Source organism: Ornithodoros turicata, chromosome 1 (assembly GCF_037126465.1).
Source record: "Ornithodoros turicata isolate Travis chromosome 1, ASM3712646v1, whole genome shotgun sequence".
Taxonomy (NCBI): domain Eukaryota; kingdom Metazoa; phylum Arthropoda; class Arachnida; order Ixodida; family Argasidae; genus Ornithodoros; species Ornithodoros turicata.
In genome coordinates, this window is record NC_088201.1 from 194604409 (window position 1) to 194624961 (window position 20553).

The 20553-nt window shown below is 46.1% G+C and overlaps 1 protein-coding gene, 1 long non-coding RNA gene and 1 other non-coding gene across 4 annotated transcripts in view; 2 read left to right on the forward strand and 1 right to left on the reverse strand.

Annotated features, from left to right (window-relative positions):
- Nucleotides 1–334, forward strand: part of LOC135392813 (caspase-7-like) — a 98574-nt gene extending 98240 nt beyond the window's left edge. Inside the window, exons 8-9 of the mRNA XM_064623524.1 lie at nt 72–271; nt 326–334. Of these exons, the coding sequence (XP_064479594.1) occupies nt 72–271; nt 326–334 (209 nt within the window). The remainder of the gene's footprint in view (nt 1–71; nt 272–325) is intronic.
- A 1401-nt stretch (nt 335–1735) lies between these two features.
- On the forward strand, nt 1736–1808 carry Trnat-ggu (transfer RNA threonine (anticodon GGU)). Its single transcript has one exon. It is a non-coding gene; the product is annotated as a tRNA-Thr (tRNA).
- Nucleotides 1809–6217: 4409 nt separating this feature from the next.
- Nucleotides 6218–20553, reverse strand: part of LOC135378920 (uncharacterized) — a 65317-nt gene continuing 50981 nt past the window's right edge. The window contains exons 1-3 of one of the 2 annotated variants that reach the window (XR_010418632.1): nt 9469–10012; nt 8713–8810; nt 6218–8060 (exon numbers count right to left, since the gene is read on the reverse strand). This is a non-coding gene — a long non-coding RNA (uncharacterized LOC135378920). Of the gene's footprint in view, nt 8061–8712; nt 8811–9468; nt 10013–20553 lie in introns of those variants that run through there. The other variant, XR_010418631.1, reaches the window with a different exon arrangement.

The window sequence follows — 20553 nt, forward strand, 5'->3', positions numbered from 1 at the left end:
GCCCCAGTATATCAACGCGTCACAAAAAGTTTGCTGTGCAATGATAACAATATGTGTATTATACCTTGCAGGTTATCTTTCGTCTCCGGGTTCAGCTGGTGGTTCTTTATTCGTCCAGGCGCTCTGTCAAGTCATCAAAAGAGACTATCTCACCAAGAATTTCCCAGAAATGATGACACTGGTCCAGTATTATGTAACACTGGAAAAGAAACCTGATGTGACGCTGTACACACTCTCCACGCTCAGGAAAAATATTCGGTTTGCAGCTGAAGTAAGTTAAGTCTCAATCATTATTCGCATTTCGTGTGTGTTATTGCTCCTACAGACCCTTTAGAAAAAAATGAGGAAATAGGGAAGAGTCTCTTTGCGTCTTTAAAAAACGGCTCCAGTTCTCATGCCTTGCTACAAGGGCACCCAGAAATCATTCGTCAAGATGTGTGTCAAGTGTATTTCGCGATTCTGTTTCTGCCTCTTGTACACCCGTCTTTACGGAGCTTTCTGGTGTACCTTCAGACATCAACACAGGAAACCGAGGAGAGACGCAGCTCATAACAAGTACACACTGATTTAATGAACGGAGGCAGCAAGCAAACACCAGGGGGCAGGGGAGACGATGACTAGGGGCTGACTAAATACAGCATGGACGTGACATAGTAAAACAGTTTCCACCAGAATGCGAGTTGAATCGCGTGATAACGATGGACTGGCATCGGTATACCGGGCCGCAATGTCGACGCAACTGAGCACATGGTTTCATATGCCAGACGTTGTCGACACATTAGTTATTTAATTGAAGTGCTCACGCAATCTTTTATTTATGCACTGTTGAGTTTGCTGAATGTATGGCGCATATCAAAATAAAATGATGCAGCAGGCGTAATATAAAAAGGAATGAACATCCGCGCGTTGCCAACCCTACAGACAGGTCTTTCGTGCACACTAAACTTTTACACCATTTTGTGTGTGGGGCAGGTGTCGCATATCTCACTCCCTTTTACGTGTAAAAGTTTTCAGGTGTAATGAAATACATTTACCTCTCAGGGTGTATTTCACAACACTTCAAACCTCTACACTTCAAGGGGTCTGAGTTACGGCACACCCACATAACCTCAGGGAAGATGTAACACCTAGTGTAGCGAGTGTGCGGTTTCTTAGCCTGACTCTTAAAATGCATACACTTTTTAGGGTGTAATTGGATAATTGGATGGAACCCTAACTGATTAAACTTAGCTTTTGTTGTCAATCGACACCCTTAAGCAACCACGTAACGTGTGCACCATTGTTTACACAGTGAGTGAGTGTATCATACGTATCAGCCAAAGTATATGCGTAACATGAGCATGTAATGCATTGTGTTCTTCCTACATAGGAATTCCGAAGTGGTGGCCATGTTGGATCAATATACGTTCTGACATATTTAGAGATGAATTTGAAACATGACATAATTGGGAAGACGAACCAAAGCTCACAAAGAACGGCACTTCCTTTCTAAGAGAAAAACAAATACTATATACATAGCTTGTCTTACGAAACATCTGGAAATTGAATAGCCCTACTCGAATTCCAGTCAAAATAAAGAGCGAAGTGTCTAAGTTTAACTTGAGTATACCAAAAACACTGAAGTGAGGAATCGCTTGGTGTATCAAGTCGCCATCACGATGACATGAGAGAACTGATGTTCTGAGGCTGGAACAACATAGAAGGGAAAATCACATACAAGGCCTCAAGTTGGCGCGTTAGCTTAGCTCAGTTGGTAGAGCCCTGGACCGGTAATCCAGAAGGTGTGGGTTCGAGTCCTACAGCTGGCTAACCTTTTCAGTGACTTTCATCTTTCATCACGATGACGTTTGTGTTTATTGTTTGTTTTGGTATGAGGAAAAATTAAGACTCAGTGTACATGTCATTCTTTTCCACGAAAACGTTAAACACTTTACAATGAGGTAAAACACCCTTAAACCATCCAACCCTGATACACCCTTCGTACACCATTAACACACTAATGTAGATGTGCACCCTATTCACGCCCATTGATGAGAGGACCAGCCTCGAAGGGTAGAACATGAGTGTGAACTGGGTGTATATCGCAAAATACACCCCTCTTACACTATAAAAATACTGTGTGATCTTGACTAGAAGGTGTGTGTAGGCAATCCAATAGAGCCAAACATCGAAGCAAACTTCCCTAAGTGACTCCGCCATGGTAGAAGGGGATTATCAACCCACATCTAATCACATTCGCGGTTCAGGAACCGGATTTAAAGTGCGCTTTTTAGCTGATTGGCCTCCAGGAAATATCAGACATTGTTAGGAAATGGAAGGGACGACCTAATGATAGCAAGATTTTTTTGGAGCTGTCTTTAATGCTGATTTTGCTTATATTTGATGCCATTTATGTTGATTTATGTTGAGAAGGGACTGAGGATCACTTCTCCCGTACCTTCAACACTGGCCTAGGTACATACAGAAGGTGGTATCTAGAACTCTCATTTCCTTGCTGCGGTTTTCATGTGTGAAAACTAGTTCAGGGAAGAAGCGATAGCAATATGTAAGTCTTGCATAGCTGTGTTTGAATCGCCTGCCACAACGATAGTATTATTTACATACGTTAGTACTTTCTCAAACTTCCATGGCCCTGTCCCGAACATATAAACAAATTTCACATAAAAGAGGGGCTACGGAGCCTATAGAAATTACATATTTTTGGTTGCAAGTTTGATCGGCAAGACATGCTACCATGGAATTTAAGTACGATACTGTGAGTTCCAAAATTGAAGAATCACGAAGCCCTGCGTTAGATTGGAAGAAAACAGGGTCGTTTTCTATAGCGTCCCTTTCAAGCAGAACAGAGGTCTGGATTTCTCGAGTCAGAAACACACATATTTGTTGACGTGAAACGTCATTCTATTCGGTAAGTAGGGGTGCTAATGAAAGATGCGTGAAAGAGACAAATAACGTGTTGTTGGACAAAAGGTTGAGGAGGACCTTTCAATGTTTCTCTTCGTTCTTCCGTGCTTTGTGTGTACTAGAACTGTGCACGTTCCTGTATCTTAAGGCCTCTGATCAGTTCACTGGCTATGTGTTCCAAATCGACACGGGTGGCTTACTTGAATGCAGATGGCCTCAACTGTAGGTTACATCTAGTGTAGTCGGTTAGGAATTTTACTACATCATCTTTTTGTGCCGAAACCCGGGAACACATCTACAGCGTCTACCGTCACTGTGTCTGGAACGACAAACCGACCAACTATCTACCGACTGAAGGCGGAGCGTGCTACCATACGGACCCAGCTAACAAAAATCCTGAAGTCATAATGAACTTCAAACTCCGAACGCGGCGATAGATTCCATTGTGCCTGATGACGACTATGAGTACAACACGGTAATTGAGTATGAGGACTGAGTCACGGAAGTCATGGCAAACATGAACTCGAAGTTATCTCAGTGACAACTGACTGATCAAAGAACCGCAAAGTTCCGGTTCAGTGCTATTACAACGGCACACTGGAGTAAAAGCGCCGAAATTGCAGCTTCCCAAATTCAGCGGAAATTTATGGGGATGGAACGGCTTTCCGGAGGAATTCAGTGTGTGGGTACATAAAAACGGAGGTCTGGCCACGATATAGATGTTTCAGCATAGGCGTAGCAGGCCAATTCTACCGGGGGAGGGGGGGCGAGCCTGGCACACGAGAGGGGACGGGAGGAGTCCAGCGGTGCCCGAGCCGGAAACGAAGTGACGACTATGTGCAACGTGTAATATTTATTATTTGGTTGCCAAATTCTCGGCTGGTACTTGATGGCAGGTGCGCACCGGCACATTGGATAATACGGTAAACAGACACGGGTATCAGAGAACGAACACATGGCTTTAGAAGCCGTGAAAAAATAGCATTCTTCTACCCAACAAATTGAAACGTGTTTTCCTTAGGAGTTGTTCGTTTGATGAACTTGTTTGCTACAGCGTTCAGCTAGATATCATGAGCTAACTCTTTGTGGCAATGGAGCAAGGTAATATGGTTTAACCGGGCTTGTCCAATCGTGGAACGCAAGTAAGTTTTCACCCGCCGTAGGCACTAGAAGGACTTTTCTGATGTGCAGGACGTCACAGGTATGGTCAATACAATTCGAAGAAGTTAAACAACTTCTGGAAGTATCGTCCACACTTCACAACTTCTGCAAGTATCATCCAAACACAGTCCACACTTTCCTTTCCTGAGAGCAGCTCTTTTACGTCCTGAAACGAAGCAAGGCTTACGGAATGCTGCTTTGCAATGTCCAGCAACATATCTCGATGAAGCTGAAGGCGACGTGCATCAAGATCTCCTTTATAGAATTCGCACAGATAACCGCTGTCAGTTTTTCCCATCAAGAACTCTTCGATTTTGGTCACGTGGTCCCACATTCCGGCAGGAAACCGAGTGCACAGAGACGCATGAACCGTGTCAATTACCATGTAGAACCTCTGCCGATAATAGGCTTCCGTGGATTTAAACTCACGTGCTTGAGATCCTTCGTCGTAACGACGTGGGACTTATCGCTGGCTTATCGGTAGGCTGGGGCTTTTTGAGCTCCTCAGCCGTGACTTTCACCATGCTACAAAAGCCAGGGAATTTGTCGCGGAGTTCAGCAGCACATTCTTTAGCGGTCTTCACTATTTGCTCGGTATGCCCAATAAGCAAGCTCTTCTTCTCCAGAGCAGAATTTGCGCTCTCGAATCTCTCAAATACCGGGATCATCAGTCCGAGCATGAAATATGAATCGAGTTTTCCGAGCGCTTTTGCATAGCCACGGGCTTTTGCTCCTTTGTCATTCTTTTCATCCGATGACAGAGCGAGAGGGAATTGCATCGACTCAGAGTAGTTACTTGACACTGACCGCAGTCAGGATGACTTCAGCGTCCACCGGGCTTTACAGAATTGTCTGAGGTCCGGTGTTCCCTCCTTTTGGAACTGTTCGAACCAGCTGAAGCGCCTTGGAAATGTCACAAAATTTACCAAGTCGGCGAACAAGGTGACAGAGTCGCGACACACATCAATTTGCTTACACAAGTCTTGCAACACTATAGGTTGAGAGTGTGCGCAAGGCAGTGTACATATATCGCTCTTGGTTCAATATCCTGAACTAGGGCTTGAAGTCCACCGCTTTTGCCGGTCACATTTGCAGCCCCGTCGCAGCATTGTGATCGGCATCTCTCAGTTTGAAGATTCAGTCGACACAACACGTGTTTCGGCATTGAGAAGAGCGTGCGTGTTCTCTATCAGCCGTCACGTAAGATCCAATAAAGACTTCTTCCACTTCAAGACCATCTTTGACGTACGTGAGGCAAAAGGATATCTGCTCGTGCGTGCTAATATCAGAGGTCTCGTCAGCAATCACCGCGCAAAACAACGCGTCCCGCACTTCTCTGATTACGGAACAGAGCATGCTGTGGGTAATGAGTTCAAGCCTCTCATTTTGCAAGTCCGGCGAATTCCACTTACACCTATTTTTGTTGAGCCACGACCCGAGACCTGGCACATCCGCTTCCCGCAACGTAAGAAGCTGCCTCAGGTTACCTTCGTCTTCATTGTGACCGCGAAGTAACTCTACGAAGTGGGCCTTGACATGCCAGAAAGCGAACAGACGACAGTACTGTTCGCTTTGAGCGAACTGTACAGCGGACTGAGCTTGACGACTTTGATTCATTTGGCTGAGCTTCGGTTCAGAGAGCACAGTCGCTACGTTAGCTCCTGTGCTTGCGCTTATGAGCGCCGTGGAAGCTTCACGATGAAGCCTTTACTTCTCATGACTTCTAAATCGTTGAAGAGCTTTCTCTCAATTCTAGAAACCTCGTTCAACGAATGCAGCGTATGAGTCTTTGTCTCACGATGTGCATGCAAGTGGATTTTTTTTTGTCACTGGCAGTGACGCAAATGGCGCAGTACACTTTACCAATTTCAGAGTTTAACTGCAGGTTAAGTGCAACTGCGTGCCCTGTAGTATGGTGTTCGGTCATGTCCGTTGCACTTAGCTGCAACTTTAGCAAGCAAAAACTGTCCATCATAAGAAAAAAGTGTCCACATTATCAAATACAAAAAAAATGAAGAAAGCAAAACAAATGACATTTTACAGTCGATGTTCATTTGAACTCTTATTTAATTTACTGGACACATCCATCAGGTGGACCCTGTTTGTTTTTCGTTTGTTTGTTTTGCATGGTTTTTCTTCTTTGTCTCTTCGTCATCTTGAGGTTGATTTTTCTACTGTTTTCTATTCACGAGTTCTGCAGTAGCTGACCGGAACACCGCCATATTTTTTTAAAATCTCAATCAATCAAACAACATTTTACAACACTATGACAGCATATTTATTGCGGGCAAGTACATTCCTCTAAAGTGAATAATTTTACTGTCATGTTTCCTTATATGTACATTTTATAACTACAGTAATACGCCTATGTTTTGTTGTTGTAAGTTTTTTTTTTTTCATGCAATGACCGTTTTTCAGCTTAAGTAACAAAAGCGAGAATCGCTGACATAATACATTACACATATACACTTAAAGGGGCCGTAAACAGGTACAAAAGGTGCACATTTTTTGTGTTATATTATTGGAGCTTAGGCCGTGAAAACTCCTTGCAATTACTAACGCTCAAAAACAAAAGGCGCTTGCATACGGATGAAATATTCACTGCACTCTTTCGCATTTTAGCTCCGCCCCACGCTCTAACTTTACGTCATTTTGACGTAGCGCTTTCCCCACCAATTATGATTGAGTGTTCCACGTACGATTTTATTTCAAATGCGGAATTGGACTAGATGAACGTGAATCCTCTTCTATTCAAAGTCTAAACAGTTAGAGCCTCAAACTGAGAAAGAAATGTGTTTAATTTAGGTATCATACGCGCACTACGTTTTCTGGGCAGTAGCACGCAGCACACCACGAGCGCGAATGAATATCCGGGACTACAGTTCCGGAATCTTAGGTAGGTGCGCTATGGAACATCTTCGTCATCTTCGAATGGTTCCGACAACTGGGCTGCAGTACTTTGGTTTGAGCCACGCGGCATCGCGTCACCAGCTCGCGTGGTACAGTGGATAGCGTGCTGGCCATGTCACGTCGTGACTGGGAGGAACCCGGGTTCGAATCGCGTCATGTGATAGCAGCCCAGCTGTTGACGTTTGCGCCAGCCGGAGATGTTGAAGATGTCATGACGTTGAATTTCGGAACCACGGAACGCATAACGTCATTTCACACAAACAAACTGAGCGCTCCGACTCACAGCTGATAACGAAGTATGTTTATCGGCTGGTAATTTGAAACGTTATGTGCGCAGCTCGGGCCCCCGATTGGACGGCAAAACGCTACGTAGCCATGTGACGTATGCGTTGTGGAGAGAGGCTCGCTAGTTACTCATCTTTGAAAGCAGTTATACGGGTCAATGAGCTGGCACGAGCCGAACGAAATGTATATTTGGGTATTATGAGCTGTGTTCTTTCATGGGGTATCATTATTTCAGAAATGTTTGGTGGCCTGTTTACGGCCCCTTTAATGAGGTTTTGCAAGGACAATGCACTGTTATAAAGCTAAAAAAACAAACTATGCCAGCTTTCTCTGTTATGGAAAAAAGAAAATTATTGTGGTGGCGATGATTAAAAATAAGTCTGCATCGAATTAAACATTTCTTTGAAGGAGGAAACATTTCCTCGAGTTTGAGGAACATACAATATGAACTGTGTGTTCCTCAAACTGAAGGAAATGTTAGGTCTTTCCACAGTACACCATCTTGCTTGCACCATTTTAATTTGCTTATGGAAGCATTTCTTGTTGCATTCTGTTAACTCCTTCCTGCAGCCTCAGTACTTTTCTTTGAAACCTTCGTTCCTTTTTTCTGCTTTTGTAGCTCTCATTTCACAGCTGTTTAGAGCTCTAGGACCTGCATCATCGCAGTCTGGTTTTTGCGCTAATTTCTCTGTGAGGTCTGTGCAGGTTCCAAACTTGTCTCTTGTTGCTCAGTTGTTTGTTCTTCAGGCTAGGATGCTGCAGCAATGGTTTCCATCTGGCTGTTCGTGTACAATTGGAACCTTGAAGATACACAAGAATGTGTGAAGCATGCAGTGAGTCGACACATTACTAAGGAAGATGCCTCGATGTTTCCTGTGCAGTTGCTTGCAACTTTTTTGTTTGTTTTGTCGCTCCTTCGAAGTTTGTCAGGACTACTTCTAACATAGCATGCTTATAGTGCATCACATGCACATACACAAGGGATAAACAGCATGCATAACGAATGACATAGAATACGCACAAGCTACTGTTATTGTCTTTTCTTGTTGCGCATGAATCTCCTGACTATGGATCCCCACCCACTAGTTGCCTTGCTATGCTTAGTAGTAATAGGCGTATGATTACACGCAACTTTGCCAGCACTGGCCCTCATTTCCAGCTTAGTAAGTGCTTATCCATATTTATCATTTATTGACTTCACAGTTGTTGCTCTTTTATTTTTTACCTCCTAATAATGCTTTTACAAACTATTACATGTTTTAAGCACATGATTGGTTCACATGAGTCAAGTACAAGCTGTGATATACTAGCTGCAACACATATTCCAGCGAAGAAGACTTACAACACCCCATTTCCATATCCCCTCATCATCCTGAAGCAGATCAGTCAGATGCAGAGTTCCACACATTATATCAGCACACAGATTCAGATTGCAACTGTGGGTATGCTCACCAATCATGACATCACTCTTTCTGAAGTAGTCGTCTTGTAGCAGTGCGAAACCGTGCAGTGTGGCTGTAGTGTTCATAGGTGTAGTTTCATAGGTCAAGCTGGAAATTGAAGTATGACATGTCATGAGTTGTACCAAATAGTATGAAACATCGAAAAGGACACTAAACAGCATGTACATCATACGCGCTCGCGGGAATGCGACGAAAGCGCCACTGATCGCACGGAATCATCTACCAGCATGTTGTGGTAGCTGGATAAAATAGTCGTAAGTAGCTGTGACATACACAACAAGCAAGCAGAAACAAGAACTGAACTACTACAAACTGCGTTTCCTATATTCCGTCGTCATGTTTTCTATCTTAACTCGCACTTGCTTCCCGACGAAAACCGCAGTAGCTGTCTCGACGCGGTCGTAATCGGCGGCGTTTCTTTACTGGCCTCTTTGGTCCCCGATACGGCTACACTGTCTTCACAGGGGTTTATCAAGTGCATCGTCATGGCATATGACCAAACGAAGTGTTTTTTACTGCACGGCAGCTCACTTATTGCTTCCGACGACACTAAAGTAGCTGAAGTGGAGTCCGCCATCTTGCTTTTCAGTGGACCCGACCGTGGTTGAGGAGCTCAGTCGAAGCTCAACCGTGGTTGTGCAGTCAACCACGTTTGGCGCTGCAGTGTAACACTCTCAACCACGGTTGAGTTCGACCGCGGTCGACTCAACCGTGGTTGAAAGCGCTAGTGTAACAAGGGTATTACTCTGCGATGTTGTCTGTGTTTTGCTCCCCTGGTGTAGCTTCGCACCCTCAGTACAACGTACACATTGTGGAGCCCATGCCACCTGTAACCCTGTCGAAAAATGGTATTTTTAGTCACTTTGCAAAATTGAATGTTAAGAAGAGTAGCGGACCTGACGGGATTTCCCCGATTGTCTTTAAAAAATGCTCTCATGCTGTTGTTGATTATTTATTAATGCTTTTCTCACGCTCGCTTGAATCTGGTAGGATTCCATCAGACTGGAAATCCGCCAATGTTGTGCCAGTTTTCAAATCTGGCGACAAAGAGAATTACCGTCCAGTCTCTTTGCTGAGTATGTCTGGCAAGATATTGGAGCATATGATATATTCAAATATCATGAGTCACTTGTCACACAATCACTTTCTTTCGAAGGCCCAGCATGATTTTCGTAGTAATTAAGTATTCATGCACTTCTCAGCTAACCTGCTTTTATCTCGACCTGGCTTATAACTTTGACAAACAAATTCGGACTGATTGTGTATTTATTGATTTTAGGAAAGCGTTCGACACAGTAGATCATAATTTATTGTTGTTTAAACTGTCTTCTTTAAGCTGACACCCAAAAGTTTTCAACTGGCTTACCGATCATTTTGAATGCCGGAGACAATGTGTAGTTATTAACGGAGTGAGTTCGCCTTCGACTGTTGTTACGTCGGGTGTTCCGCAATGATCCGTGCTAGGTCCTCATTTATTTTTTATTTTTATAAACGATCTTGTCGGAGTTGTTGGTTCTTCCATCAGGTTATTTGCAGATGACTGTGTAATTTATCGGTCCATAGACACGGTTCATGACGCTAATCACAACGAAATCATAACCAAAATGGCGCTGTGCTGTACGTTCTTATATTTAATTGCTGGATTTCATGGATATAAACATTCTTGCCGCTTATATTCCAACTATTTATGTTAAAGATATGTTATATTATAGATTTGTTAAAAATCATACCGACAACAGAATGTGTTCCAGCAGGTGGTTCTGCCGGCAGAGGTACAACGACGGAAGCAGACGACAATTCCCGACGTGTCTTACACTCCCTAGGTGACGCTCATCAAATTTGCACCAACAATCTACTACTTTTGCAGATTGCGTGAGGTATCCATTTCAATCCCATCCAATCCATTTGCCACCCAAAATGGCGTTGCCTATGCTGGATAAGGGGGCAAATAGTGAGGGTAGGCTGATTGATAGCGCCCCATATTTCAAGACTTCATTGGTCGGAAAGCTGAAAAAGTGGATGGAGCTTCATGTATAGGCATGACTCATTAATGCATGACCCATTAATGTGTGGGAGCTAACTTGCAGTCAGCCACACAGGAGGAAGGCCAGAGATCAACTGTTTATTCTGCGGGCACGTAGCGAGTGCCCGCTGCTGTGGTAGTCGTCTTCTTCTCCGGTAGGTGGCCGTCACAGAAACTCCCCCGCCCAGACACAGCGGCAGCTGTGGAATGCGAGCAAGAGAGCAGGTTGCAGCCGTACCAGGAGCTGTGCAGGGCGCTTGTGCAGGCGGGTGGGAGGCTCCGAAAGGTGGTGTCGCAGAAAGGTGATGATGACGCAGCATGATGTGGTCCAGGAAGGCAGGTGCGGGGCTGAGGGAGTGGTGAAAAGTTCCTCTTTGAGTCGCTTTGAGTCGCTGCATGACCCATTCAGGCATGACCCAACGTTCAGGACATGCAAGGAATTAATCTGCTTCTGAAGGCAGATCAGACGTAGAAATAGTAACGGGAAAAATTTTGCGTTGCAGTCATAAGGAATGCCTTATCGCAGTTAAAACAAAATGGGATAGACATTTCAAAGTCCCACCTCAACATCTGGTACTGAATGTGCAACGTTGAATGCTGTGATCTGCGTACTCAGAGCCGAGTGCAGCTCTAACGACGACATGGTCAACTCACTGCGGAAATTGCGGAAATTGGATCACACCGGCGTTGTGGATAATTTATCAGGGAAGAACGAAAACGACGGAATCAAAAAAAAAGAAAAGAAATTCAAACATGGTCAAAAAAGCGAACGGAGCTGCTCGGTTGCCCTGCCTCTGGAAGGTTTCAGGAGAGAGCTTATCTAATAACCGATAAATGGCGGAATGTTGTTTGAAGGGCTTACTTACCGTACATAATGAGACGAAAATGCATGCATTACATATGTTTTGTACTTGTATCCTACTGGACTGTCCATTGTCCGAAAAGCGAGTTTCCACATTACCGTGACGAAAATGCATCGAAAAAGTTTGATCCTCAGAAAAATCGTCCATAATTTCAGTTGTCCATATTAACGAGGCACGACCGTAGTCGATATAAGTAAATTATTATCGAAAATTTCCGGCTTCTTCGGCTATGGTGAATATGGATCAGAAACAGAGGGAAGATGTCGAAAGGAAAATAGGGAAGGCCGAGGGACGGCCGGTGTCCCGGAAAAAGGAAGAACTCGCCTCATTGAGGCATGCGCAGGAGCCGCAGCAGTACACGAGTGCTGCGGGACCCAGCGGCTTAACACAGCCCTGAACTCAGCCTTCCGAGTCGCGTGTACCCTCAATGAATGTACGCGAGCTCTCCAGCCCATCAATGGCCACCCTGATGGTGCTTGCTCTCACAATATTATTATATTATCTCTAGCGTAGCTAGTTTAGCGTTAACATTTCTGGACACTGTGGGAAGGAGGGCGAGGTAGGGAGATAACCTTCAGGAGAGGTCCTCCTCTCTGTCTCCTTCCCATTGCAAGTAGTTCATCATGCGATGTCGAATTGGCGTCATTGAATATAGGAAACCAGATCGGGAGGACGGTGTCGCTTCCAATTAAAGTGAGATAGATGTACGGACGACCGTGGAGAGCTCTCACAAGGGTCAGCTGTCACACCAACTACGTAAAGCTACGTAGCTATTTTTTAAGCGACACCAGTAAATACTAGCTGAATAGACTTTTATTGTCTTGGAAAGCATGGCAAGGTGCACACAGCAAGATACTTTTTTTTTAATTTAAGAGCACGTAAAATAGCTCGTTCTTGCAAATTTTCAAATGTTAAACGACGTATTCTAAAGCTCTGAAGAATGCACGTGTTCATAGTGTGTATTCAACGCTGGGAAATATTCTCACGGATTTTCAGCGGAACGCGTTGCACAGTTAAGTCCAACGCTGAGCTAAAGTCACTGCTGTCATCATAGGGGTCAGTTGTCCCATATGAGGTATGGAAATAGCCACGTCCCTCAACGGGTGCAGCGACTGACAGCGCAATCTATATGGGCAAGAAGGTGTTTCAGTAGCTTTTTAACAACATGTTAGAGATGGTGTAATAACGTAAAGCTACTTTTTACATTTAACATGGCGGTCAATCAGCCAGAAAAGGCTAGCTTGCACGTATCCTACACAGCTAGGACAGACGTGAAAATATAAAATGTAAAGCTTAAGATAATAGGTTCTTCACTGCTCTGTTTCTTTGTTTTGCATACGCACTTCCAGTGGTATTCCATTCGGTACCCCTCCACAATAACGATTACGAGAAAATGCAGTTGAGACAAGCTGCCCCTGCCAGTATGGCAGCCTGCCCTGTTACTGGGGCGTAATGACACACTTGACGACCTCCTGGCACATGTTTTTTTTAAACTGTTTTTGAAATACGGCTTTATTTTAATATGTGCGTGGTGTAGCCAAAATATCGTACTAAGATCAAGCGTTGGTCTCATCAGCCTGACGAAAGTAATTTCCTCACAGCAAAATACTCGTAAATATTGTGACAACTCTCCCCCCGACCTCCCCTAATAGGGGCAGACTGCAGACACGTCGTCGTCGTCAAAGTACATCCCTCTCTCTCCAGTGCTCCATGTCCGCATGTACTGCGCCATAGCAGACGGCCCGGCCGTTCTCATGATAACGTGAAGCTTCGAAAGTATTATTGCCAATTTCTACATACACCATGTCTTTTCAAGCACGGCAAATTGGTTTGGACGGCTCCCGTGTGCGTTTGCCAGCAGCGGCGGCGATGCGTCTTGGGTGAGGTGACTGATAGATGTGAGTATTATCCATATGACGTATATTTACACACGTTTATTTTGCTGGTGAAATAGAAGACGACGTAATTACCCGCCCATTACAAGAAAATATATAAATAGCGGCTCTAGGAACACCAAGAAGAGCGCGGAAGTAAGACTGTCAGGCAGCGCTGAGAGTTTTAAATTACAGGCGGAAAATTGCAGTAGACTGGAAGGTTTCACGATTTACCACAATTGTTTACGATGCAGCGAGTTCCGCAATGTTAGATTGCCTCTGGGAGATTAGTATCCTTGCAACATCACCATTTACTGACGTTAATCCTCAGACTACCGCTCAGGATGTTCCGTATTCATCAATTCTGCTCCACTTATGCGGCTTGCGTGAGGGACTTACATTTTAGAGAAATACATATATGTCTTGTGTGGTTGAAACCAGCCGGTCTTCTCAAGGTAGCTCGTAATCGTCATCATCAGGCTGAACTGATTGATTTGCTTGGTGTGCGGATTCTTTGGCTGTGCTGTACGATGCCGAATAAACACGGTTTCTTCCGGTCCGAATCCTTCTCAACAGTTTGGTGGACGTTCGCTTCGCATATCGAGTCCCGAGTTTCTACTAGCTCCACCTTCGTCCATATCTCCGTCTCCCGTTCTCGCATTTCTTCATGACGCACCTTCGTTCTCGAAGGCTCGTACTCAGGATGCCGGAGTCAGCGTGATCGTCCGGTTTTCTTGGGGACTGGAAACCAAGATATTGAAGACCGGCTCGCGTCCTACGACCGCGTGAGCTCACGCAAGAAATGGGACGATACTGCTAAACTGAATAACATCGTACTCTGCCTCACCGACCTCGCGAGCATTTGGTTAGAAAATCACGAAGCGAAGTTCGAGACGTGGGCTCTCTTTTACACACTCTAAGAAAAAAAGGAGTACTTTTACTCCTTTTGGGGAGTAATTGCATTGCCACAAAAAAAAAGTCCCTTTCGGGAGTAAATGCACCGGAGTAAATGAATGTCACAGAGTGAAGACCGCATTTCACGCGCTGTTGTAAGAGTCCAAGGTACATAATTGGTGCGCATGCATGAAAATACTTTGAAGCAAACCGTCAACCGTGATATATCGAGTGATATAAAACCTTGCGCCATACATATGGCACAATCTGCGAAAAAAAGATGCTCTAACTGTTTCTAACTCTGTGTGGCTGGAAAATTGCTACGTTGGCTGAGTTAAACAGCCTTATGTCGTTCAAATTGACCAAGGGCACATATTTACGTAGACTGTTGTATTCACGAGACCATTCGCGAAGTTTAGGGACAATTTGCAGTCCTGGGGAGTAAATGTCGGGACTAAATGTATGGGTTAGGGGACTAAAATGGGGAGCAATTGCAATCTAGGGGAGTAGAAGCTGCAATTACTCCCCGTTTTACTCCTTTTTTTCTTAGAGTGCAGTTGTGTTCGCGAATTGTTTGGCGCCGCGGCGGTTAGGAAGATGGACGCTGCTCCGATCCTTTCGGTACGTTACCAACAACACGATGAATGTTACACAGCGTACGTATATCGAGGACGCCCTGGCTGTTTGTACTCGGGCGGATCTTGCCATGCCTGAGCTCGAGATGATCAACCATATAACCAAAAGCATCGCTGAAGAGGCCTTCCAGTACATTGTTCTGAAAGAACCTTCCACCGCCGCCAGTGTGACCGAAACGTGCAGATCGCTTCAAGAGGAACGGAGCTCGCGCGGCCCGCGTAGCGCGTCACATCACGCTGCCCAACCTTCCGTGCCTTGTACCTCGAGCCTTCCGGACGTGGGAGCACTACGAATGCTTGTTCGTCAACTAATTCGCGAGGAGTTGTCTTACGTAGTGCAGCGACCAACTCACCTTGAAGCCTGTCCACCAACTGCGCAACCTGAGTCTTACCGCCTGCAGCCTTTGATACGAGACGAGGTGGCGGGTGTGCTGAGGCCGGACTGCACTACGACACTTCGTCCGTCCTACGCTGATGAACTGCGCTCGTGATCCGGCTGGACTCCGTCGCAGCCAGTCTCGCCGCAGCATATAGAGCCTATAACTTCTCTCTTTACTTCCCTACCGTCACCACCACCTGTCTGTTACCGACCGCAATGGCTGTGCCCTGAAACACGCATACGCATACACATACACATAGGCGGCCATACTGCCCGATTTTGTCGGAGACGCCCGCGGGGCATCAAAACTCGAGGTACAGTCTTTGCTTACGACTCTCGTGCACGTGCAACAGCGGATGACATGCTGTTGGACCGCAATGACTACGTCGGCTCCAGAGCGAACTTTTCCCGCGACCCACCATGTTATCCGCCTCCTCAGCGACACCGTTCAGTCTCACCTTCCTTGGCCGGTCCCCTGCACGTTCCGCACTTCGTCAGGGGACGCCTTCAGCGCGGGAAAAACGCTAGTTGCGGTCTGGGGAGGAGGGCGCACTCCACTGTTCCAAGAGCCACAAACTCCTCCGTGTTCTCCCCACAATGTCGTGGATGTTGTTCTCGGTGGGATATCTGTACAGGCTCTGATAGACACTGGTCCTGCTTCATCCGTGATCACGTTGGACATGACTCGGCGCCTGCCCAAAGTGATGGCCCGCTTTTCTGGACCGTTAATGACTTGTGCTATTGGGGATCCAATTTTGCCCAGCGCTCGTTGTACAACTCACGTACAGCTCGAATGCGGTTGCTGCCCCGTCGATTTTTTGGTCTTTGCTTCCTGCTGTGGTGACATGATTATTGGCTGGGACTTTTTAGGTGCGATCTGAGCCGTCATAATTTGCGCGCAGCAAAACATTTCGTTGTCTCCTTTCTCAACGTATGATGTTGACGACTCGCCCCCTCCGGGTCATCAAGTTTCTCTTCGTGAAGAGGTTGTCCTACCCAGGCGGACAACTTGCATCATTCACGTACTGTTGATCCCGTCGTCATGGCTCGCTGAAGTCATCATCACGCACGAAAGTCCCTGTCTTGCCAAGAAATTTGGTTTTGCGTCTTATAGCCTTTGTCGTGTGGAAGACGGCTGTATACCTCTCTCGCTGACAAAGGAAACCGCCTTACTACGCGCTGTCTTCGTTTTGGTGGCTTGTGAAGTGGTGACGCCGTCCGCGTTGCTCTTGCCAGTGTGAAGGTAGATACAGGCATCTTCGAGAACGAGCCCATCTCAGCAACTGATATCGCCGAACTTGAAGCAAAGACCGTTGTCTCCTTGCCTCAGGAGCATGGAATGAAGCTACTGAACATTCTCTTCCGTTACGCTTCCTTTTTTTTTTTTTTTGGTTTGGGCGACTCTCCTCTTGAATCAGCCACGCACGTGAAGCCCCGTACAGACACTGTAACGACCCCACCTACTGAGACAACGACCGTTCCGTGTTCTGACAGCTGAATGGGATGTCATTGAGAAAGAGGTACAGAACATTCGATCACGAAAGATTACCCTTACCAACCCTTCAGCAGTCCCTGGGCGCCTCCGGTTGTTTTGGTCCGAAGAAAGATGGCAGTGTCAGCTTTTGCGTTGACTAGCGAAGACTCAACAAGGTAACAAGGCGGGACGTGTACCCTATGCCCGCATCGATGATATCATGAACCGCTTTCACGAGGCAATCTACTTCTCTTCACTCGACCTGCGGTCCGGGTATTGCAAAATCTTTGGCTTCTGGAACATAAAAGTCCTTGGCCACCAAGTTTCACGAGAAGGCATATCTGCAGACCCAGACAAAGACCGCGCGGTTTTGGACTTCCTAGTTCCAAAGAACATCAAACAACTGCGAAGCTTCTTGGGGCTTTGTTCTTACTTTCGCCGTTTCATTCGAAAGTTCTACGACCTTGATGCACCACTTAACAAGTTTCTACGCGGTGACACTCCCTTTGTTTGGGCTCCTCAGTGTGAAACGGCTTTCGACAGCATGAAGATTGCTTTGCCTTCGGCGATTCATACTGACGCTAGTGGATATAGTATCGGTACAGTTCTCGCGGAGCGTTGTCCCTCGGCGTCTCATACCTCTATGGCAGACCCTTCACAATCATCACGGATAACCATGCGTTCTGCTGGCTCTGGATCCTGAAAGACCCCCCTGGCCGTCTGGGTGGCTGGGCTCTCCGCTCGCAAGAATACGACTTCGTCGTCAAATACAAATGTGGGAGGAAACACACTGATACTGACGCACTATCTCGGTGCCCTCGACCTCCAGATCCTACTCCCTCGTGCAGCGCTTCGCTACTAACGATATGTCCCCTGAGTTCCGTCGACCCGGCTTCGCTCCGCTTAGCTCAAATCCGGGATCCGTATTACTCGACGTTTATACGTCAGCTGTATGGCACAGAGCCTTTCACTAACAAGAAATTCCAACCCAAAGTCCGGCAGTGCGCATTATTCGATGGCCTCCTGTGGAAGCGTAATTATTCCTTTACGGGTCAACGTTTCCTCCTCACTGTGCCTGACCCCTACCGGTTCCAAGTTGTTCATGCCCTATACGACGATCAGACGTCAGGACATCTTGGATTCTTCAAGACACGTGAATGGGTTCGGCATAAATATTTGTGGTCGCGGTTATACTGATCGGTCTTGAAGTACGTCACCGCGTGCCGACCCTGTCAGCAACGGATCCCTTCCCCTCCCCCACATACGGGTCTGCTGCACCCCTTGCTGCTCCTGAAGCTCCCTTTCAGCGAGTCGGCATTGATCTATTCGGCCCTCTACCGCAGCCGTTGGGTCATCGTGGCCATAGACCATTTAACTCGTTACGTCGAGATGGCCCCGCTTCCCACCCTGAGGAAATAGCTGATTTCTCCACCAACAATATTTCACTCTGTCATAGGGTCCCTCGTTACCTGGTGAACGACCGCGGCCGCCCATTTCTCGTTAAGCTATCCAAGACATAATCTCTGCCTGTTCAGTGATACACGCGCCATCCTCGGGCTGCCTTCCGCAGACAAAGAGCCTCAATGAGCGCTTCCACCACACGCTGGCCGATTTGCTGTCGTTCTACGTCTCGGCTGACCACACCAACTGGGACTGCCTATTGCCATTCGTGGCGTTTGCCTACAACGCCGCTGTACAATCGACTACGAACTTACGTCCTTTTCATCTGGTGTTTGCCTGTGACCTGTTCTCTATGTTCGGCACCATCTTCCCCTACGTCCCCGACACGGGGGTCAACCTCACATTGGCTGAAGCAGTATCGCGCGCCGAAGAGTATCGGCGCGCGATAGGAAACGCAAGAGGTAATAATTGGGTTCCTTTCTAACTTTTTTCTGCAAAGTCACAAGAGTTCCAAGAGAGTCACAAGAGCACCAGTGCTTCGTCTGTGTTTTGTTTGTCTTTGTCCGCTGCACTGGGGTTTTATCGCTTTTGGAATGTAGCACCAAACAGCCCGGTCTTTATCGCTTTTTAAGTCACAAGGCCATAGCATTTGAAAAAAAAAAAGAATAAAACATCAAGCAAATGACTATCAGTCTGCAAAGTTTGAAGCACCAAGGGTGTGATCTCGCATTTTTGCGACTCGATCGAAATGTGTAGCGATTGCTAAATTCACACTGTAGTTGACCATGCCCTGCGGATACCATTGATGTTAGACACTCGTATTTATGGCCGTGGTCTCACTATGCTCCTTTGGCCTGGTGCTTAAAAATCAGTCACCAAGGGGCGACACCACTCTATCTAAATGTTGTTCAGCAGCAGCACAGCTATCTCTAAAGAGGTTCCCTGCAAAATTCGTACTCCCAAAATAGCCATTTGGACTTGTGTTTCCCCACAAGCCTATTATTGATTCACAAAGGTGAAGGTGAAATGTTTTCAGGAGGGATGAATCGTTTCCATTCCTTCGAGATCCATGCAATACGAAGTAGCTGAGTACTACACTGTGAGTCAGTATCAGGTGATGCACCAAGAATCATTTTAGAAAATTGACGTCATCAGCAACGTTAACGTTAGTTTCTTCTCTCTTGTTTTGATTTTCTTCTTCTTTTTGCAAGAAGCAAAAAGCAAGAGAAAATGTTGTGCTGATATGGCGTATTTAGAGCTTCAACTCATGATAACAAATTTCCTCGCCGTGCTTTTTCTGGTGATTTTTTCTCGTTTTTGACATTTTTATTGTAACGCTCTGTATGCGTGGCGCACTCTAGCCTCATACGAATCTGGTACGGGGATTCGAACCGGCGTTACCTCCCATTCTCGGCGTCGACCTGTTTTTTTAGCAGCTGTCGGACGATGCATTCGTTTCTAGAAGGTTCGCAAAATAAGATCAGTATTTGTAGAATACAAGGCTTATTATCAGTCACAATTAGGGTTGGCAATCGGGATATTCGAAGTCCCGCGATTCCTATTGGAAAATCCCGGGATATCGTGAGAAGAAATATGACAGGAAAATAAAATACTTGTAGGCCTTCAGTCACAGACTGGCTCCTGTGTAGGGAAACGACACTTTTTATGACTGGAGGTGGCAGAGGACCGCTACCTATACGTGCGTACGGATATTTGCTGAGTGTCGTTTCTTCTTGCGCAGAAGCTGAACGAGACTTCAGTTTGGCAGCCTGTATTTTCACAAAAGTTGGTTCCGAACAGCGGAACACCACCCTCGACGCTCTGTGCTTTCTCATGTCGTGTGTTAATCATTGTAGAATGTGATAACCACGCAGCGACGGTGTTGTAAACTGCTTGGTGTTCCGTTTCTTCCCATTCGTCTTTTTTGTTGCTGTTCGTCATTAAAGTCAAACGTTACACTGTTTGAGGATATTATAAAGTAATATAACCTGTTACTTGAAGTGTAGCGGGACGCGCCTTCTTTCCACGTGCAACAGTAAAATGTGCATGAATAGAAAAGGAGTGGCATTTTCCCAGCGGGAAAAAAAATAACATGTAAGAATTTCGCCGTCACTATTTTACATATGTGGCTACACTGCGAATCTTCGAATGCTTTCCTTCAGGAAAAGGTTTAATTGACAAAGCGCGCCTGAACTGCGCACAGCGCGCCGAAATAGTCACTTGAGGTTGGAAGTAAAGTCCTGCACGGCTCGCGGGACCTGCAGGCACCCGCTGGTGACCCGCACGT